Source organism: Hemitrygon akajei, chromosome 4 (genome assembly GCF_048418815.1).
Source record: "Hemitrygon akajei chromosome 4, sHemAka1.3, whole genome shotgun sequence".
Classification (NCBI taxonomy): Eukaryota; Metazoa; Chordata; class Chondrichthyes; order Myliobatiformes; family Dasyatidae; genus Hemitrygon; species Hemitrygon akajei.
Window position 1 is genome coordinate 11,447,639 of NC_133127.1, and position 23,230 is coordinate 11,470,868.

Here is a 23,230-nt window from a genome sequence, read left to right on the forward strand (position 1 = left end):
CGATTTTCCCTTCTCCCTCTCAAATTGTAGATTAAAACTTATCATATTATGGTCACTATCTCCTAATGGCTCCTTTACCTTGAGTTCCCTTATCAAATCCGGTTCATTACACAACACTAAATCCAGAATTGCCTTCTCCCTGGTAGGCTCCAGTACAAGCTGCTCTAAGAATCCATCTCGGAGGCACTCCACAAACTCCCTTTCTTGGGGTCCAGTAACAACCTGATTTTCCCAGTCTGCCTGCATGTTGAAATCCCCCATAACAACCGTAGCATTACCTTTGCAACATGCCAATTTCAACTTGCACCCTATATCCAGGCTACTGTTTGGGGGCCTGTAGATAACTGCCATAAAGGTCTTTTTGCCCTTACAACTTCTCAGTTCTATCCATACTGATTCTACATCTCCTGATTCTATGTCACCCCTCGCAATGGACTGAATTTCATTCCTCACCAACAGAGCCACCCCACCCCCTCTGCCCACCTGTCTGTCCTTTCGATAGGACTTACAGCCTTGAATATTCATTTCTTTAGCCCTGATCCTCTTGCAGCCATGTCTCTGTTATTCCTACAACATCATACTTGTTAATTTCCAACTGAGCCTCAAGCTCATCCACGTTATTTCTTATACTTCGTGCATTCATATACAATACTTTTAATCCATTACTCCCCTCACCTTTCACATCAATTCCTATTGCACTTGGCCATGCTCTCCAATCCCTTCCTGAGCTTTCTGCCCTGTTAATTCTGTTGTCTTTCTTAACTTTTCTTATTCTCTCTTTCCCTTTACCTCCATCCTTGTATTTCCAGTTCGTCTCCTCCCCCACCCCCACTACTTAGTTTAAACACACCTGTCTGCCAGAATGCTGGCCTCCCGCCTGTTAAGGTGCAACCCATCCCTTTTTGTACAATTCATCCTTACCCCAAAACAGATCACGGTGGTCTAAGAATCTAAATCCCTGCTTCCCACACCATCTTCTCAGCTGCACATTCAGATCCCATAACTCCCTGTTCCTGCCCTCACCAGCACGCGGAACTGGAAGCAAACCGGAGATAACCACCCTGGAGGTCCTGCTTTCCAGCTTTCTTCTGAGTTCTCTGAAGTCACGCTGCAGAATTTCTTTCCTCTTCTTCCTGACGTCATTTGTGCCAACATGCACTATGACTTCCAGCTGTTCACCTTCACCTTGAGGATGCCCTTCAATCAGTCCGTGACATCCTGTATCCTGGCACCAGGGAGGCAACACACCATCCTTAAATCCTGCCTGTTGCCACAGAAACCCTTTTCTGTACCTCTCACTATGGAACCCCCTACTACCATGGCTCTGCCAGATATCTGTCTACTCGGATTTGCTTCTGCGCCAGTTTTTGACTGGCAGACCTGTTGGCCTCTCAGACTGGGAGTGTCTTCTGTCTCCCGGACAGCTTCCAAGAGGGTGAACCTGTTTTCAAGAGGTACATCCCCCAGGGTCTCCTGTACTCTAAGCATCCATCCCTTCCTCATCGTCCCCCCCCCCCCCCCCCCCCTTCCGGTATCTTTGGTGTAACGATCTCGCTGTAGGTCCTGTCCAGAAAACTCTTGTTTTCTCGGATGAACCTGAGGTCATCCAGTTGCTTCTCCAGTGTCCCAACACGGTCCTTCAGGAGCTGATCCTGGACACACCTTTCCACAGTTGTAGCAGCCAGAGGCACCATCAGTGTCCCTGACCTCCCACATCATACAAGCATCACACTGAATCAGTTTACCTGTCATTTCTTCACCACTTCTCACTCTCTCCAACTGTGGTGTAGACTCCTCCCTCAGCCTCCTCGCCAAAGACTCTCGAGCCAAAGACCCGCACTTTTCTCATAAGGCACTTCCCTTGACAAGGCCGCTTCCCTAGAGTAAACCTTACTTGTATCGGCTGATAAATTGACTAATTCGTTTCACTTGCCGCACCTCTGCCGACCTCGAAGGTATGTGTTCTCCAGTCTGTTGTGACTGAGCACTGCTGTGACATTTTCCTTGACTAGTAACGCCACCCTCCCCCTTTAATCCCTCCCACTTTGTCACATCTAAAACAATGGAACTCTGGAATATTGAGCTGCTTGTTCTTTCAACTTAGTCTCACTAATGGCTACAATATCATAATTCCCAGTGTTAATCCATGCCCTGAGTTCATCTGCCTTTCCTACAATACTTCTTGCATTGAAATATACACAGCTCAGGACATTAGTTGCACCATGTTCAACCTTTAGATTCCTGAATTTGAGGTCTAAAGTACATCTGTTTCCACAACCTCTCCACCATCTGTTCTATTTTCCATCCCACTGTAACTCTAGTTTTAACCCCTGCTCCACCCATGCAGTGCGAGCTAACCTCACTAGGGTGTTAGTCCTCCTCCAGGTACAAACTGTCTCTTACGTACAGGTCACACTTTCCCTGGAGGAGAGCCGAATGATCCAAAAATATGACACCCTCCCTCCTACACCAACTCCTTAGCTGTGTGTTAACCTGTATTATCTTCCTATTTCTGGCCTCACTAGTATGTAGCAGTCCTGAGATCACAACCCTGGAAGACCTGTCCTTTAACTTAGCACTCAACTCTCTGAACTCGCTTTGCACAACCTTGTCACTGTTCCTATGTCTTTGGATCCTGGAACCCAGGAGGCAACATACATCTGGGAATCTTGTATTCATTCACAGAACCTCCTTTCCTTAGTAATTGGGAAGATATCATTTAAGGTTCAGCTATTAAATATTTCCATAGAACGCTTGACATGAAATATGTAGGTGGTGCCATGCAATTGAGAGGCAGATTATGTTACAGGAATCCCACTGTTGCACTGATCTACAGTGCAGGTTTTAATATGGACAAACTCATGGTGCAATTAAATATTGGTTGGTATGACGTTGTGAACATTACTCAGTTGAGGCTGAAAGAAGGCCATAGATGGGAGCTTAACATCAAAAGATATACCTTGTATTGAAAGGACAGGCAGGAAGGCATAGGCGGTGGTGTAGTGCTGTTGGTAAGAGATGGAATTACATCTTTAGAAAGAGGTGACATGAGGTCAGAGAATGTGTTGAATCTTTGTAGGTGGAGTTAAGAAACTGCAAGGGTAAAAAATCCCATTACGGGAATCATATATGGGCAAGATTTGGGATTATGGTTGCAAAGGAAGCTAGAAAAAGCATTTAATAAGGGTAATGACACTGTTGTAATGGGGGACTTCAATATGCAAAGGGATTGGGAAAATCAGGTTGGTGTCAGATCACAAGAGAGGGAATTTGTTGAATGCCTGTGAGATGGCTTTTTAGAGCAGGTTGTGCTTGAGCCTTCTCAGGGAAAGTCTATCTCAGATTGAATGTTGAGAGATAACCCAGATCTTATTAGGGAGATTAAAGTAAAGGAACCCTTGGGAGGCAGTGTTCATTATATGATTGAATTCATACTGCAATTTCAGAGGAAGAAGCATAAGTTACATGTATCAGTATTACAGTGGAATAAAGGGAGTTACAGAGGCATGAGAGAGGAGCTTGCCCAAGATAATTAGAGGATGATACTGGCAGGGATGACGGCAGAGCAGAGATGGCTGAAGTTTCCGGGAATAGTTCACAAAGTACAGGATAGATACGTCCCACAGAGGAAGTTCTGAAATGGCAGGTGTAGGCAGCTGTGGCTGACAAGGGAATTTAAGGGCCGCATGAGAAGGGCATACAAGGTAGCAAAAGTGAGTGGGAAGTTGGATGATATGGAAACTTTTAAAATCCAACAAAAGGCAACTTAAAAAAAGCTGTCAGAAGGGAAAAGATGAAATATAAGGGCAAACTAGGCAAAATACAAAGCAGGATACCAAAAGTTTTTTTTTTCAGTCTTTTAAAGAATAAAAAAACCCAGTAAAAGGTAAATGAGTACTTTGCATCTGCCTCCACTATGGAAGATGCTAGCAGTGTGCCAAAGGTCCATGAGTGTCAGGGAGCAGAAGTGAGTGCCATTGTTATTACAAAGGAAAGAGTGCTCAGCAAACTCAAAGATCTTAAGGTGGATAAGACACCTAGACCACATTGCCTACATCCCAGAGTCCTGAGAGAGGTTGCTGAAGAGATAATGGATGCATTGGTCATGATCTTTCAAAAATCACTTGATTTTGGCATAGTCCTGCAGGACTTGAAGATTGCAAATGTCACTTCACATTAGGCAGAAAATGGTGTTGGGTAGACTGATGGGACTGAAGGCCGATAAATCCCCAGGGCCTGATGGTCTGCATCCCAGAGTACTTAAGGAGGTGGCTCTAGAAATCGTGGAAGCATTGGTAATCATTTTCCAATGTTCTATAGATTCAGGATCAGTTCCTGAGGATTGGAGGATAGCTAATGTTATCCCACTTTTTAAGAAAGGAGAGAGAAACAAAACGGGGAATTATAGACCAGTTAGCCTGACATCAGTGGTGGGGAAGATGCTGGAGTCAATTATAAAAAATGAAATAACGGCACCTTTGGATAGCAGTAACAGGATCGGTCCGAGTCAGCATGGATTTACGAAGGGGAAATCATGCTTGACTAATTTTTGAGGATGTAACTATGAAAATGGACAAGGGAGAGCCAGTGGATGTGGTGTACCTGGACTTTCAGAAAGCCTTTGATAAGGTCCCACATAGGAGATTAGTGGGCAAAATTAGAGCACATGGTATTGGGGGTAGGGTACTCGCGTGGATAGAAAATTGGTTGGCAGACGGGAAACAAAGTGTAGGGATTAATGGGTCCTTCTCAGAATGGCAGGCAGTGACTAGTGGGGTACCCCAAGGCTCAGTGCTGGGACCGCAGCTATTTACAATATACATTAATGATTTAGATGAAGGGATTAAAAGTAACATTAGCAAATTTGCAGATGACACAAAGCTGGGTAGTAGTGTGAAACATGAGGATGTTAGGAGAATGCAGGGTGACTTGGACAGGTTGGGTGAGTGGGCAGATGCAGTTTAATGTGGATAAATGTGAGGTTATCCACTTTGGTGGCAAGAACAGGAAGGCAGATTACTATCTGAATGGTGTCAAGTTAGGAAAAGGGGAAGTAAAATGAGATCTAGGTGTCCTTGTTGATCAGTCACTGAAAGTAAGCATGCAGGTACAGCAGGCAGTGAAGAAAACTAATGGCATGTTGGCCTTCATAACAAGGGGAGTTGAGTATAGGAGCAAAGAGGTCTTTCTGCAGTTGTACAGGGCCCTGGTGAGACCACACCTGGAGTATTGTGTTCAGTTTTGGTCTCCAAATTAGGAAGGACATTCTTGCTATTGAGGGAGTACAGCGTAGGTTCACAAGATTAATTCCTGGGATGGCGGGACTGTCATATGTTGAAAGATTGGAGCGACTGGGCTTGTATACACTGGAATTTAGAAGGATGAGAGGGGATCTGTTGAAACGTATAAGATTATTAAGGCATTGGACACGCTAGAGGCATTGAAAATGTTCCCGATGTTGGGGGGAGTCCAGAACCAGAGGCCACAGTTTAAGGGGTAGGCCATTTAGAACAGATTTGAGGAAAAACTTTTCACCCAGAGAGTTGTGGATCTGTGGAATGCTCTTCCTCAGAAGGCAGTGGAGGCCAATTCTCTGGATGTTTTCAAGAAAGAGTTAGATAGAGCTCTTAAAGATAGCGGAATCAAGGGATATGGGGAGAAGGCAGGAATGGAGTACTGATTGTGGATGATCAGCCATGATCACATTGAATGGTGGTGCTGGCTCAAAGGGCTGAATGGCCTACTCCTGCACCTATTGTCTATTTAAGAAGGGAGGAAGGCAAAAGAAAGGAAATTATAGCCCAGTTAGCCTAATCTCAGTGTTGGAGTCGATTATTAAGGTTGAGGTTTTGGGGTATTTAGAGACTAATGATAAGATAAGTCAAAGTTAGCATGGTTTCTGTAAAGGGAAGTCTTGTCTCACAAGTTTGTTAGAATTCTTTGAGAAAGTAACAAGCGTGGTGGTCAAAGGAGAGACGGTGGATGTTATTTACTTGGATTTTCTGAAGGCATTTGATAAGGTGCCACACATGAGGCTGCTTAACAAGATAAAATCCTATGGCATTCTAGGAAAGATACTGGCATGGATAGAGGAATGGCTGATGGGTAGGAGGCTGCCATTGACTAGTGGTGTTCCTCAGAGGTCAGTATTGGGACCGCTACTTTTCATATTGTTTGTCACTAATTCAGATAATGGAGTTGATGGCTTTGTGGCAAAGTTTTCAGATAAGAAGATGGGTAGAGGGGAAGGTAGCACTGAGGAAACAATGTGATTACAGCAGGACTTAGACAAATTGAAAGAATGAGCAAAAAATGTAGCAGATGGAATAAAATGTCAGGAAATGTATGATAATGCATTTTAGTAAAAGGAACAATAATGTGGACTATTATCTAAATGGGGAGAAGGTTCAAACATCAGAGGTGCAGAAGGACTTGGTCCTTATGTAAGACTCCCAGAAGGTTAATTCACAGGTTGAGTCTGTGGTAAAGAAAGCAAATGCAATGTTGGAATTTATTTCAAGAGGAATAGAATATAAAAGCAAGGAGATAATGCTAAAACTTTATAAGACACTAGTTGGGCTGCAGTTGGAGAATCGTCAGTAGTTTTGTGTCTCATATCTTAGAAAGGATGTGTTGTCATTGAAGATGGTCCAGAGGAGGTCCACAAAGATATTCCAGGAATGAAGGGGTTAACGTATGGTAAGTGTTTGATAGCTTTGGTCCTGTAATCGTTGGAATTTAGAAGACTGTGTAGAGATCTCATTGAAACATTCTACCGAATGTTGCAAGCTTTCAAGAAGGAGCTAGATAGGTATCTTATGGATAGGGGAATCAAGGGATATGGGGACAAGGCAGGAACCAGGTATTGATAGTAGATGATCAGCCATGATCTCAAAATGGCGGTGCAGGCTCGAAGGGCCGATTGGTCTACTTCTGCACCTATTGTCTATTGACTAGATAGGGTGGATGTGGAGAGGATGTTTCCTATGGGGGGGTATCCAGAACTAGAGGGCACAACCTCAAAATTGAGGGGTGGCCCTTTAGAACAGGGGTAAGGAGGAATTTTTTTTAGCCAGAGAATAGTGAATCAGTGGAATGCTCTGCCACAGACTGCGGTTGAGGCCAAGTCCACGGGTATAATTTAGGCAGTAGTTGATTGATTCCTGATTGGTCAGGGCATCGAAGGCTATGGTGAGAAGGCAGGGAGGGGTATGGAGTTGAGGGGGATCTGGGATCAACCATGATGGAATGATGGAGCAGGATCAATGGGCTGAATGGTAATGTAGAGATTACCATAGCGTCAAAGCAAAGCTAGCATCAATACAGTGAATGTAAGGAGCTTATACTTACTTTTCGTTATCATGTGTGTTTCCTCCAGATGATCTGGTTTCCTCTCAGATTCCAAAGATGTATGGGTTACTTGGTTAATTGTCAGCTAACAAATAGAAGCCCATTGGGCACAGACTCGTTAGCTGGACATGTCTGTTATTGTGCAGTATCTCTAATCAAAAAATAAAAATAAATGCTTTGATTGCTGGCAGTCTCTGTGAATGATGTAAAACTTTGTTATTGTGGTGTCTTTGAAGGTTAATGGTTGAGATTATTCAACTTGTGGACTTTTGATGTCAGACATTATTGTGAATAGTATTTGCCATATAGACTGGCATACGCTGTTTGTTATTTAAAGATTTGTGAAGGGTGTCACAGTGGGGCAGAAATTGGTGCTAATACGCCATGGTCCAAAGACCATGTTTGATCTTGATGTTGGCCGCCATCTGTATGAACTTTACACATTCTCTCTGTGACTGTATTGTATTGCCTTGGTTGTATTTCTGTTTCCTCCCAAATGCTGGAGACATGCTGCTAGATAGATTAATCAGCTACTGTAGGTAGTTTGAAATGTAGGGGTGGCAGGGGAACTGATGGAAGTTGATAAGAATGCATGAGGGAAGCATGAGATTAGTACAAATGGGTGCTTGGTGGTCATTTAGAAGCATGGGTTGATGGCCTGTTTCTGTGGTACATGATTCCTTGACCCAAACATGAATATTTTTGAAGCAGCTCAAGGTGTTTGGATGGCCATTGTAATTCCTGCCACTGTCTGTACGGAGTTTATATGTGACTGCGGTACTCTGGTTTCCTCCCACATTCAAAACACGTACCAGTTAGTGTGCTGTGTTCTACCAGCATTTTGTGTGTGGTGTTTGAATTTCCAGCATCTGCAGATTTCCTCGTGTTTGCCAGTTAGAGATAATGAATTCTGGGTATGTTATGTTGGCACTGGAAGTGTGGTGGCACTTGTGGACTGCTCAGCAAAATCCTCACTGATTTGACACAAAATGATGCATTTAGCTGTGTGTTTTGACTGGCTGGAATTGAACTCTGATCTTACACCTAGTGCTGTAAAGCATTGCACTAACTGCTACTCTTCTATGCCTGAAAAATCCTTTTTTGAACTGTATGACTCCATGATTGCAATGTGACACAAAATGAGATGCTGCTCCTGAAGCTTGCATTGACAGCCATTGTCTTCGGTCTCCTATGTTGCTGCAATGAAGTCTCAGTGGGAATGGAATGGAGATTGCAAGTGAAAGGTGACTGTAAACCTAGAATTGCTCTTGCTGTACCGAAGCAATATTGATAGATACTGAGTCATTAGGTATTATGTCAAATGGCTGAAAGCTTGAGGAAATATTGTCAGATGGCTGAAAGCTTGTCTAAAGAAGTAGACTTTAAGCACAGACGAAAGGGGAAAAAGTATGGACACAAAAGAATATAATAGTTTTTTTTCAGAGCTTGATACCCTGGTAACTGAAGCTACATTAGTTTTAATAAGGTAGTTACACTTGGGAATAATAGAGGACAGACATTCCAAACCATCCCCACTTCATGTTCCCTGAGATGTTTGCTATGCTATATACAGTAAATGATTTTGGTTTGAGATTGTTTTGGAAGAATCTGTATTGAATATTATTGATATTGGTTTATTATTGTCACATGTACTGAGATAGCAGGAATAGCTTTTCTGAGTGTTAACTAGACAGATAATGCCATAATAATTATATTCAGGTAGTAAAATATAAAAGTAAAATGCAAAAAATAGGTGTTGCAGTTACAGATAAAGTGCAGAGCAGGTAGACAAATAAAATGCAAGGGCCGTGAAAAGGATAGGTATTAGTAAACATGTTATTTAAGCAGATGTCACACTATTGATAATTAAGAAATAGATTGGATAATAATTGGCTGTCAGATTTGTTCTTCATGGACTATTGCCCAAAAATAATTCACATTGTAGTAGTATCTATTTTAATTAATGCGATGAGTGGAAAATCTTTCTTAGCTACGTTTAACTTCCAGCACTGCTTCCGAAATATGGTCTTTGTGTTCATTGAAACCTCTCTGCCATCAGATACTGTTAAATTTATTATTTCAGCAAAGAGCAAATGATTGGACTGACATTCTGTTGAACTTGTGGCTTCCCTTCAGCAACATGCTTATACTTCTGATTCACAAGAGTAACCCCTAACAAAATTGTGCATTAAGCTGCAAAGATGTGGCCAAAAAGCTTGTTCAGAGAGAGGCCTTAAGGAGTATGTTAATGGAGGAAAGAGGCTTCGGGACGGAATTTAAAAAGGTGGTGATACTTCACTCCCAGATAAGCTTTTATGTATGCTTTGAAAGGGAGAATAAAACTACAGGAATGAGAATCCCTGCAGCATCCGGTGACCTGGGATCTCTGTCTAGGAGGCCAATGTCATAACGCCTTTTAAGAGGGTGAACCTCTGCAAGGCAATAGGCCCCAATGGTAGGGCTCTGAAAACCTGTGCCAACCAACTGGCGAGCATGTTGAAAGACATTTTCAATCTCATTGCTACAGTCAGAAGTTCCCACCTGCTTCAAAAGGGTAACAATCGTACCTGTGCCCATGAAGAGCAGGGTGAGCTGCCTTAACACCTATCATTCAGTAGCACTCACATCTACGGTGATGAAGTGCTTTGAGAGGTTGATTATGGCTAGAAGCAACAGACCCACTGCAATTGACTATATAGGTCTATAGCAGATGCTATCTCATTGACTCTTCATGTAGCCTTCGATCTCCTGGATTATACTAATACTTAAACCAGGCTTCTGGTAATTGATGACAGCCCAACGCTTAACACAATCATTGCTACAGTTCTGATCAAAAAGTACAAGAACCAGGGCCTCTGTACTTCTCTCTACAACTGGATCCTCAATTTCCTCACTACAAGATCATGTTCTGTGCAGATTAGAAGTAACATCTCCACCTTGCTGATAATCAACACTGGCTCACCTCAAGGATGTGTGCTCAGCCCGCTCCTCTATTCCTGTATACCAATGACTGTGTGGCTAGGCACAGCTCAAAATAGAAATAGAAAAGGTGAGTCAAAAGGACAGTGTTATGGTAGTCATGGGAGATTTTAACATGCAGGTCGATTGGGGAAAATCAGGTTGGTAATGGATCTCAAGAGAGTAAGTTTGTTGAATGCCTAAGAGATAGCTTTTTAGAATAGTTTGTTGTTGAGCCTACTCAGGGATCAGCTATACAGGATTGGGTGTTATGTAATGAACCGGAGGTGATTAGGGAGCTTAAGGTAGAAGAACCCTTGGGAACCAGTGATCACAATATGATTGTGTTCAACTTGATCTTTAATAGGAAGAAAGTAAAGTCTGATGTAACAGTACTTCAGTGGGAAAAGGGAAATTACAGTGGTATGAGAGAGGAGATGGCCAAAGTAAATTGGAAAGAGATGCTGGCAGGAATGTCAGCAGAGCAGCAATAGTGTCCATTTCTAGGGAAAATGAGGAAGGTGCAGGACATATGTATTTCAATACTGATGAAATACTCAAGTACAATCGCCATGATTTTGACAAGGGAAGTCAAAGTTATTGTAAAAGCAAAAGAAAGGGTATACAACAAAGCAAAAATTAGTTGGAAAATAGAGGATTGGGAAGTTTTGAAAAACGTACAGAGAGCAACTAAATAATTAGAAGGGAAAAGATGAAATATGAAAGCAAGCTAGCAAATAATATCAAAGTGGATAGTTAAAGTTTTTCAAGTATGTTAAAAATAAAAGAGAAATGAGAGTGGATATAGGACCGCTAGAAAATGAGGTAGGAGAAGTAATAGCGGGGGAACAAGGAGATGGCTGATAAACTAAATGAGTATTTTGCATCAGTTTTCGCTGTGGAAGACACTAGCAGTATGCCTGATGTTGTAGTGTGTTAAGGAAAAGAAGAGGGTGCAGTTACTGTTACAAGAGAGAAAGTGCTCAAAAAGCTGAAAGACCTAAAGGTACATAAGTCACCCGGACCAGAGGAACTACACCCTAGGGCTCTGAAAGAGGTAGTGTTAGAGATAGTAGTGGCATTAGAAATTCTTTCAAAAATCATTGGACTCTGGCTCTACTCCACTCTCTAAGAAAGGAGGAAGGTAGCAGGAAGGAAATTATAGATCAGTTAGCCTGACCTCAGTGGTTGGAAACATGTTAATGTCAATTATTAAGGATGAGGTGATGGAGTACTTGGTGACACAGGACAAGATAGTACAAAGTCAGCGTGGTTTCCTTCAGGGAAAATCCTGACGAACCTGTTGGAATTCTTTGAGGAGATTACAAGTAAGGTAGATAAAGGGGATTCAGTGGATGTTGTATATTTGGACTTTCAGAAGGCCTTTGACAAGGTCCCGCACATGAGGCTGCTTACCACGTTAAGGGCCCCTGGTGTTACAGGAAAGTTACTAACATGGTTAGAGCATTGGCTGTTTGGTAGGGGGCAGCGAGTGAGAATAAAAGGATCCTTTTCTGGTTGGCTGCCAGTGACTAGTGGTGTTCCGCAGGGGTTGGTTTTGGGACCACTTCTTTTTATGCTGTATATAAATGATTTAGATGATGGAATAGATGGCTTTGTTGCCAAGTTTACAGATGATACGAAGATTGGTAGAGGGGCAGGTAGTGTTGAAACAGGTAGGATGCAGAAGGACAGACAGATTAGGAGAATGGGTAAGAAAGTGGCAAATGAAATAGAATGTTGAAAAATGTATGGCCATGCACTTTGGTAATAGAAATAAATGTACAGACTATTTTCTAAACAGGGAGAAAATCCAGGAATCTGAGATGCAAAGGGACTTGGGAGTCCTTGTGCAGAACACCCAAAAGGTTAACTTGCTGGTTGAGTTGGTGGTGAGGAAGATGAATGCAATGCTAACATTCATTTCAAGAGATCTAGAATAAGAGCAGTGATTTGATGCTGAGGCTTTATAATGCACTGGTGAGGCCTCACCTTGAATATTGTGAAGAGTTTTGGGCTCGTCATCTAAGAAAAGATGTGTTGTCATTGGAGAGGGTTCAGTGGAGGTTCACAGGGATGATTCTCGGAATGAAAGGGTTATCATACGAGGAACGTTTGATGGCTCTGGGTCTGTACTCACTGGAAATCAGAAAGATGAGGGGGAATCTCATTGAAACCTTTCAAATTTTTAAAGGTCTAGTCAGAGTAGATGTGGAAAGGATGTTTCCCATGGTGGGAGAGTCTAGTACAAGAGGGCACAGCCTCAGGATAGAGGGGCACCCTTTCAAAACAGATGCAGAGAAATTTCTTTAGCCAAAAAGTGGTGAATTTGTGGAATTTCTTTCTACAGGCAGCTGTGGAGATCAGGTCATTGGGTGTACTTCAGGCAGAGATTGATAGGTTCTTGATTGGACATGGCATCAAAGGTTACGGGGAGAAGGCCAAGATCTGGGGTTGAGATTTTTTAAAAAAGGATCAGCCATGATTGAATAGTGGAGCAGACTGGATCGGCCAGATGGCCTAATTCTGCTCCTATATCTTATGGTCTTATAAATTTGCTGATGACACAACTATTGGCAGAATTTCAGATGATGACGAGAAGGTGTACAGGAGTGAGGTAGATCAGCTGGTTGAGAAGCATCTTAGCAACAACTTTGCACTCAACATCAGTAAGACCAAAGAATTGATTGTTGACTTTAGAAAGGGTAAGACGAGGGCACACACCAGTCCTCATTGAGGGATCAGAACTGGAAAGGTTGAGCAATTTCAGGTTCCTGGGTGTCATAATCTCTGAGGATCTATCCTAGGCCCAATGTATCATTGCACTTACAAATAAGGTATGACTGTGGCTATATTTCATTCAGATTTTGAGGAGATTTGATATGTCGATAGTGTTGTTAAGATGCATGGTGTGTAGGCCTTCATCAACTGTGGGATTAAGTTCAAGAGCAATGAGGAAATGTTACAGCTATACAAGCCCTTAGTTACGCACCACTTGGAATACTGTGTTCAGTTCTGGTTACTTCACTTTGGAAGGATGTGGATACTATAGAGAGCATGTAGAGATTTACAAGGATGTTGCCTGGATTGGAGAGCATACCTTCTGAGAACAGGCTGAGTAAACTTAGCCTTTTCTCCTTGCAGCAATGGAGGATGTGAGGTGACCTGATAGAGGTGTATGAGATAGAGTGGCATTGATCGTGAGGATAGCCAGAGGCTTTTACACAGGGCTGAAATGGCTAACATGAGGGCGCATAGTTTTAAGGTGCTTGGAAGTAGGTACAAGGGGGATGTCAGAGGTAAGTTTCTCACATAGAGTGTGGTCGGTACACAGAATGAACTGCCAGCAAAGGTGGTAGAGGCAGATATAATAGGATCTTTTATATAGACTCTTAGTTACATGGAGCTTAGAAACAGAGAGGGCTTTGTGATAGGTTAATTCTAAGCTGTTTCTAGGGTAGGTTACGTAGTTGGCACAACATTGTGGGCTGAAGGGCCTGCAATGTGCTGTAGATTTCTAGGTTTTTAGGAGTGAGGGTAGCTAGGTGCTAATTGGAATTCCAGGTAAGCTAAACATGGGTGAGAGTTTCACTCCCTGATGAGCTGAAGCTGGGACAGAATTGCCAGAATTTACTTCTCATGTTGTAAGTAAATAAGGCAGATATGTTTTGGAAGCTCATCAGTTAAATATGGCTCTTGGTTTATGGTCATTCTTGCTAAGGAGAGAAGCAGAGTTGGCTTGCAAATAGTTTAAGATGAGGACCGCAGTCGACAGCTTTAGCCTCATTAGTATCTTGTGTTGAATGTCTGACAAACATTTGACAGTTTAGGGATGGAATACCAGTTGAGAAATGCAGTCAAGTGGAAAGTAATTTAATTTCTGATTTTCATTTTCCCCATCCCTTCCATGCTCTTTGCAGCCTTTTTCTGGCTTACTGTTCTCAAGGTTTTAACCTTGTCGATATAATTTTCTGATATAATAAGTATACATGTGGGACCTGATTATATTGTCAAGGAGTGGCATGTGGGTGGATAGAGCTATTGACTAAAAATAATTCTTTGGCACTAGAGTTAATGGTGTAGTTTAGGGTAGAAAAGCCATTGTTCTGTTTTAAAGCTGTTAATAAGAACTGTTAACTGTTAACTTTTATTAACTTGGACAACAGAGACATTGAAGGAACAAGGCTTCAGACACATTGACAAGCATGAAGATAAGTTAATCACAGTCACAGTGTCATTTGTGATTGGTTCACTTCTATGGCAGGGCTGGAAACCTTTCAAAAGAGATTCAAACAAATTGTTTTGGAAGTTTAAAGCATCATGTTCAACACTAATTTGAAGCTCTTTTGGACAAAAATGAGCATTGAGAATGATGGGTTCTAGGTTGAAAATGTATGTTTATTTACATAGTATTTCACATTTAATTCATATAAAACACAGATTTTTATCTTAAGTCAAAGTAGTCAAAATTTATTATCAAATTATGTATATGTTACTATATATCACCTTGACACTTATATTCTTGCAGGCATTTTCAGGATAATAAAGAAACCCAATAGAATTTATGAAAAACTGTAAACAGACTGACAAATGATCTTGCAGTTTTAGCAACTGTTTTGATTTTTCTTTCATGGTAAAAAGACCTCTTTGTTATAAAAACACCAATAACTTCTGGAGATAGATTGTCTTTCAGCATCCTACTATCTTTGGATGTGTAACTTGGCTTTGTAATCGCATCCCCCCAACCCCCCGACCCCGGATTGTTTTTATTTTTGATCTTTGGTTCCAGAGTAACTTTTTTTTCTCCTTTACACTTTGTACTGGAAATGACATTAACAATCTTGATTTTGGTCCTTTCAAACTTGGTTAGTGCACTGCATGCTTGCTTATTTGCACAGTAGAATGTGTGTGTGTGTGTGTGTGGGGGGCGGGGGGGTGGGTGGGAGTGGAGCACATTGTAGGTGTCAAATGACCAGTGGTTGCGTCATGTTAAGCAGCTAAAAACCTCGATCTCTGGAAAACTTTCATGAGGATTTTGCAGTACTGTTGTAAAATATAACTGTACTATTACTATTATTTAATATTTAAATATAGTTTTCATCTTGATGAACGAGAATCTGTGAAGAGGTCAGTTTGCCAATCTGTCTAGTTTGTCATAAAGTTAATTTGTTTGTTCTTGCTCTGAGCTGAGTGATCTGTTTTTTTTAATACACTTTGCTAGCCAGGTGGGGATTATTTCATGTTTTTACTGTATAGAGTTTCTGGAGTTTGGGCCATTGGCATTATGCCAAAGTCTAATGCTTCATGAGGGTTCATCTGATGCAGATTTTTATGGAGGAGAAGGAGAGAAATCATTTAAGGAACACTTGCACCTTTGAAAATCTATTGTGGATACTGCAATATGAGCTCAACAAGCTTCATGTTGAAAACTTTTTAATCAATTAACATATAAGAGCCCAAATTTTAAACTTATCGCAGAATTTAGACATTTGCCATGCTGCTGCAATATGCAGTGTATTGAGAATGTTAATTAGATTTCCAGTAGAATTTTCTCATTGAGATATGCTTGTGCAAAAGTAGCCGTTTTTTTTTTGAAAATCTTTCTTGCCACGTCAACTGGCCAAAAGTGTACAGGTGATGTGTTCTTCAATCTGTACTTAGGATAACCAGCTGTGAGGTGTTGAAGAAAAGCATTTCTGACTCGTTCTTTTGAGGCCTTTCCAAAACTCTTGATTCCAGTAAGAAAGCAGCCTTTGCTATGTGCCTTTTTGATGCAGATTTTGAATCTTAATTCCTCATGGAATAAGCTTGTGCTCTGAACTGTACATTGATTCATGGTAAATTGCTTGCTTTAGACCGAGTACTTGTTTACAGTGGAGGAATATTTTTTTAAGTTATTTTTGGTTTGCTGGGTCTGCATTTTCAGCCTGTATATGGAGAAACTTAGAAAAGTGTTTTCGCATGTCAGAACTTTAAGACTTCCTGTTTAAATAGAATGAGTTTCTTAATTTGTCAAAATTAATGTTGAGTATTTGCTCTGCAATGGTTAAACCTGTGCTATGCATTAAACTTACTGGTCACTTAGGTTATAGGTTGAAACCTTAAGATCAACTAGAATGTCAGTGCTGCATTTGAAATTTTCCAAAGGGAGAAGCAAATTTGCTGATATAATTGCTCTCCAATAATCTGTGCTTGAAAGCAATGTGGGCGCCTGGTGAGAAAAGAAGATCTGACATATCTGTGAGACTGTCAGCTGGATGAGTAAATGTTCAGAAGTTGTTGATCGTGGAATTTTTAAAGTTTTGTTAGGAGGGAAATTTGAGGAATCAAGTAGTAAGGGCCAGAACAAGAGTCCTGAATTGTACATAATATTTCAGCATGAATCTCCAACTATATTACTTCATCTTGCTTTTAAGCTTACTAGTTTTCTCTAAATGCCGTTCATGCAATTGCCATGACATATCACAGTGAAGACTCTGTCTTAAGTAGTTAGAAACCTAGATTGTGTTATTTCTTAGAGTATTTGAGAATCATGGTGTTTATTTTGTAATCTACTACCTCCAGGTTCCATAATCCAAAGCAGGGGTGTCAAACTCCTTTTAGGTCACGGGCTGGATTGAGCAAAATGCAGCTTCATGCGGGCCGGATCAGTCGGACGCGTGCGAACGCAGCTTTCGTTGCCTCCGTTTTTTCAGCCTGCTCTCATGTGTCTCAGTCTCTGCTATAACTACAAAGTGTTTCACTTTACAAATTCCGTTTCTTATGAAGAAGACTGCCGAATAAACACTAAAAACCCTGAAAACCTGGTACCTGAATAAACTCAGCATTAGCCATATCGTACGCCATAGGCGCTTCGATTACTGGGGCCAGCTTTAATAGTAATTAGATATTATCTCGCGGGCCGGATTTGGCCCGCGGGCCTTGAGTTTGACATATATGATCCAAAGCATGGAAATTCAAATCAAACGAAATGTGGTTTGAATATTGTAAAATGCTAGTGTCTTTATTGTATTGGTTTTTAATTTGAAAGATATTTGTTGTCACTGAGCTGCAGTGAAAGTTTATGGCACCAATCTGTCTGAAAGAGATGAGCATATCATTCCATCCACTTGGATCTTTGGATATGTATTCACAGAAATGCATCTTGCCACAGAACAAATCTAGTAACTGCAAACTGTGCCATTGTTACAGAGAAAATAATTTATTTTCTTGATTTTGTGCACTATCTTGCTGCATCACCAGTCTCTGTTGTGTATCCCCTGAGTACATGGATTATATAATACTTGCATAGGTAGAAGGGAAAAAAATAGTAAGCTTGTAGAAAAATATGGACCCCCTCAGAATCTTACAATATTGGAGACACATGTAAAGGCATATTTATTACCAATTCCAAGTTGCCCTGAGCTTTTTTGAGTTGCTACAGTTATGCTTTGCTGATTCTATGGTGATCTTGGGTAATGGAGTTTCAGGGTTTGATTCAGACAGCACAATGTTCTATATCCAGATGAGCTCTTTTTATTGAAGATTTTGAACATAAAATTAATTTGATTCATTGTGGTGCATGACATTGTTTGCATTGGATCATGATGTACCAGTGATAGAATAGGTGGATGTTGAGTGCTGTCCCAGATGTGTTGTCAAATGTCTTGTCTAAGAAGGTATTCTGATTAGTTTGATGATTTTGTAAAGGGTAACTCTAAACAAAGGCACACAAATTATTTTCTTAAAGAAGAATCCATCTTTTTAACAGTTTATTGCTTATCTTCCTCTTGGGGAATTTACCTGTTCAGCTAAGTGTTAATCAGTTTAAAAGCAAAATTCTCACAAGTTGGAAACCTGAAATAAACATAGACAAGCATCTGTGGAAAAAACAAAAGTTCAGTAGAACTGGGAAATAATAGACATAGAACATGTTTAAAGTTGCAGTGAAAGAGAGTGATACAGAAGACAAAAAGAAAGGTTTGTGGTAGGGTGGAATTCAGGCGAGATTGAATGACATAAATGCTGCTGCTGCCAGTTAAAAGTGGGTGGTAAATGTATGTCTGAAGGAGTTGTAAATTGGAGAAGGTGGATAAAGTACCAGGAGAAGTAGTACCAGGTGTGCGGTGTAGAATGTTGGACGTGATTATGTTGTTGAATTCATTGTTGAGCCATGATGGCTATATTGTGCCTAGTCAGATAATAAGCTTACACTGAATTTTGTTGGAAAAGTGTCAAAAAGGTCAGAGTAGGTCAAAATTGGAGTAATTGGCACCAATTTTAATGTATGTCCAATGCCTCTATTCCTGCATCCCACATTAAGATAGCCTGTGGGCCTTTTAATTCCCCTGTGGAATTCTGACCATCGCCACAATCTTTATTCACTTGCCATACGCAGCAAGTCAGGCAGCATCTGTGGCAAGAGAAGCAACTAGCTAGCACTCAAGGTTGAGGCTCTTTATCTGAACTGTTTTATTTCTAACTTTTCATAGCGATTTTTTTTGTTTACTTGGTGTTCAGTAAATCTGAAAATACATAAAATTTTAAAAGAACCCCATGGTATCTTGATATACTGCTCAGTATGAAACCCGGACTTTTCTCATGGTCATTTTTGTTTCTTCTCTGCTATTCGATGGCCCGGCCCTTACGTTTGTTTCTTTACCTCTAGTGACTGCCTGGAACAACTTTTTCTTCTGATCATTTGAACAACTGAGGAAAATGGTGAGTTCATCAGAAGAGTTGTGAACCTTATCACATCTATCCCTGCACCTTATGTTGCTGGGAAGTATGAGGTCAGGTCACAGGTGTGCAGTATTACAACACACCATCTGGAGAATTTGTCTGTGAAAGGGTAGCATGTGTGCAGCTGAACTTTTAACAACAAACTTTTAAGTGTGCTTTAGTTCAATTTAGGTCCAAGTTTCATCCCATGATTGCATTCATTGAGCACTTACCTAATTACCCTACAGTGTGCAGAATACTTTTATTTCTGATGGCTAGTTTTTATTATACATCCAGTATTTTCTTATGCATTCAGGGTATTTCTAAGCTAAGTGTTTCCAGTCATTAATCTGCCTCTCTTTCTTGTGTTACATTTCAGACTGATTCCTTAGACATGAAGGCTCCTAATATGACAAATATGACGTCAGGCTCTGGAGCACAGGATGTCATTGTATCCAATGGACATACTGAAAATGAGCCAAATCCTTTTGCTGAGTACATGTGGATGGAACATGAAGAAGAATACAACAGACAAGTAAGGCTTTACTTTCAATGATGGGCCTCTCCTTTATGGTGTTGATGCCCTTACCTTTATAGTATTAATTAGTTATAAATAGTTATGGTTAGAAAATATTCCAGTGTGGCGACCCACTTTCTGTGCAGGTGAATCGGCTCACAAATAGCCAGCGCGCGGGGGGAGACTTTAGTAATGTACCTCCGACGTCATTTCCGCCCGGAGAGGACGGGCACTAGGGATTTAAATGCCAGCACCGCGAAGTTTGAATAAACTAGTCTCGAAACGGCTTACCGACTGCGTGTCGTTATTTCAGCGCTGTGTGTAGCACATCACTACATTGGTGACTCCCAACAGTCCAAACAGGATTTGGACCAAAGCCCAGTTCCAGATTCAGCAGATATCCTCTGATTCCACACATTACTACCACCTGGTGAGCGCCCTTGACCAGCAGACGGCCGCCCAGGTTGCGGATTTCATACATTCGCCCCCGGAAGAAGGCAAATATGAAGCATTCAAGGCGCGCTGCTCATTGGGACCTTTGGCCTCTCACGGTGTGAGCGGGGTGCCCGCCTGCTTCACCTGGACGGTTTGGGAGACAGACTGCCATCAGCATTGATGAACGAGATGCTGGCCCTGGCTGACGGACACAAGCCCTGCCTCGTGTTCGAGTAAGCGTTCCTGGAGCAACTGCCCGAGGACATACATCTGCTGCTGGCCGACACAGATTTCAGCGACCCCCCCCACCCCAGAAGGTGGCGGCCCGGGCAGACGTGCTGTGGAAACCAAAAGGGAGAGCGTGGCGTCCGTCGGTCAGATTACCAGACCAGGCCCGGCAGGGGGGCGCACACAACACAGAGGCAGGAGTGAGGAGGCCACTGAACAGTGGTGTTTCTACCACCAACGGTGGGGCACAAAAGCCCGCCGTTGTCGCCTGCCTTGCAAGGGCCAGGGCCAGCTGCCGCTAATGACTATGGTGGCTGGCCACCAGGACAGCCTCTTGTATGTCTGGGACAAACAGTCGGGACGCCGCTTCTTGGTCGACATTGGAGCGGAGATCAGCGTCTTGCCCCCGACGGGGTACGACACCCGCAACCAGGAAGCCAGGACCCACCCTGAGGGCCGCAAACGGCAGCACGATACAGACCTACGGCACCCGCACAGTGCAGCTGCAGTTCGGCCCCAGCCGGTTCATGTGGGACTTCACACTGGCCGCGGTGGCCCAACCACTCCTGGGGGCGGACTTCTTGCGAGCTCACAGCCTGCTGGTCGACTTGCAAGGGAAAAGACTGGTACATGCCGAGACTTTCCAGATGTTCTCCCTGGGTGAAGCCAAGTTGCCAGCCCCACACCTGGACTCCATCACACTGTCGGACAACGAATTCACCAGAATCCTGGTGGACTTCCCATCGATTCTGGCACCGCAGTTCACGGCAGCCATGCCCAGACACGAGGTACAGCACCACATTCCGACCCAGGGACCACCCCTCCACGCCCGCGCACGAAGGCTCCCCCCGGAAAAGCTCCGCCTGGCGAAGGAGGAATTCAAGCGGATGGAGGAATTGGGGATCATACGGCGGTCCGACAGCCCATGGGCCTTCCTCCTGCACATGGTGCCCAAAGCAACGGGGGCTGGAGACCATGCGGCGACTACCGCAGGCTGAACAAGGCTACAACACCAGACTGCTACCCTGTGCTGCGCATTCAGGACTTTGCAGCAAACCTGCACGGCGCACGGATCTTCTCCAAGGTAGACCTCCTCCGGGGATACCATCAAATCCCGATGCATCCAGACGACGTCCCCAAAATGGCACTCATCACCCCTTTCGGCCTTTTCGAGTTCCTCCGCATGCCGTTTGGCCTAAAGAATGCCGCACAGACATTTCAGTGGTTAATGGACGCGGTGGGACGCGACCTGGACTTCGCTTTCATCTATTTGGACGACATCCTCATAGCCAGCAGCAGTCGTCAGGAGCATCTGTCCCACCTCCGTCAACTCTACGCCCGACTGAGTGAATACGGCCTCACGATCAACCCGACCAAGTGCCAGTTCGGTCTCGATACCATCGAATTCCTGGGCCACAGGATTACCAAAGACGGGGCAACACCTCTGCCCGCCAAGGTAGACGCGATTCGCCACTTTGCCCGGCCCAACACGGTCAAAGGCCTGCAGGAGTTCGTTGGTATGGTGAACTTCTACCACCGTTTCCTCCCCTCAGCAGCCCGTATCCTGCGCCCTTTGTACACCCTGATGTCGGGTAAAGGCAAGGACATTATTTGGGACGAGGAGGCTGAGGCCGCTTTCGTTAAAGCCAAGGAAGCCTTGGCAGATGCTGCAATGCTGGTGCACCCCAGAACGGACGTTCCGACCGCCCTCACAGTGGACGCATCCGACACAGCAGTTAGTGGGGTGCTGAAGCAGCTCAGCGAGGGGCGCTGGCAACCCCTGGCGCTCTTCAGCAAGCACCTACGACCACCTGAACTCAAGTACAGTGCTTTCGACCGGGAGCTGTTGGCGCTATACCTGGCGATCCGGCATTTCAGGTATTTCTTAGAAGGCAGGCCGCTCGCCGCGTTCACAGACCACAAACCGTTGACCTTTGAGTTCAGGAAGGTGTCCAATCCCTGGTCGGCTCGCCAGCAGCGACATCTGTCCTGCATCTCGGAGTACACGATGGACATCCAGCATGTCTCGGGGAAGGACAGCGTCGTGGCGGACGCACTCTCCAGACCAGCTGTCCAGGCCCTGTCCCTGGGGGTGGACTATGCAGCACTGGCGGAGGCGCAGCAGGCAGACAACGAGATGCCCAGCTACAGGACTGCAGTCTCGGGTTTGCAGCTGCAGGACTTTCTCGTAGGCCCAGATGATAGGACCCTCCTGTGCGACGTGGCTACCGGCCAACCTCGCCCCATCGTCCTGGCAGCCTGGAGGCGGCGGGTTTTCGACTCCATACACGGTTTGGTGCACCCATCTATCAGGACAACCGTCCGGCTGGTCTCCAGCAAGTTCGCGTGGCACGGACTTCGCAAGCAGGTCAGTGAATGGGCCAGAACGTGCGCGCAGTGCCAAACAGCCAAGGTGCAGCTGCACACTAAAGCCCCACTGCAGCAGTTCGAACCCACCCACCGGAGGTTCTATCACATTCATGTGGATGTCGTGGGCCCCCTACCAGTGTCCCGAGGAGCGCGGTACCTCCTAACGATGGTAGACCAGTTCACGAGGTGGCCAGAGGCGGTCCCGCTCACTGACACATCTGCCGATTCCTGCGCCCAAGCACTGCTCGCAACCTGGGTAGCACACTTCGGGGGTACCGGCCCACATTACCTCCAACAGAGGCACCCAGTTCACCTCCAGCCTGTGGTTGGCTGTGGCCAGCCTGTTGGGAACGCAGCTGCACCACACAACTGCCTACCACCCACAGTAGAACGGACTGGTGGAACACTTCCACCGTCACTTGAAGTCGGCTCTCATGGCCCGCCTGTGAGGACCTAACTGGGTGGACGAGCTTCCCTGGGTCCTGCTTGGAATTCGTACAGCGCCCAAAGAGGATCTGCACGCCTTGTCGGCCGAGGGTGTATGGCGCGCCCCTGGCCGTCCCGGGAGAGTTCATACCAGCCCCAAGGGGGCAAGAGGAAGAACCCGCCACAGTCCTGGACAGGCTATGCGAAAGGCTCGGCAACCTGGCCCCCGTACCAACTTCACAGCAC

General features: G+C 43.9%; 1 protein-coding gene across 2 annotated transcripts in view; it reads left to right on the forward strand.

Annotated features, from left to right (window-relative positions):
• Positions 1–23,230, forward strand: part of paip2b (poly(A) binding protein interacting protein 2B) — a 118,804-nt gene that overhangs the window by 29,294 nt on the left and 66,280 nt on the right. The window contains exons 2-3 of one of the 2 annotated variants that reach the window (XM_073042081.1): positions 18,956–19,008; positions 19,388–19,543. In XM_073042081.1, coding sequence (XP_072898182.1) covers positions 19,006–19,008; positions 19,388–19,543 — 159 coding nt within the window. In that variant the 5' untranslated portion in view covers positions 18,956–19,005. The remainder of the gene's footprint in view (positions 1–18,955; positions 19,009–19,387; positions 19,544–23,230) is intronic. The other variant, XM_073042082.1, reaches the window with a different exon arrangement.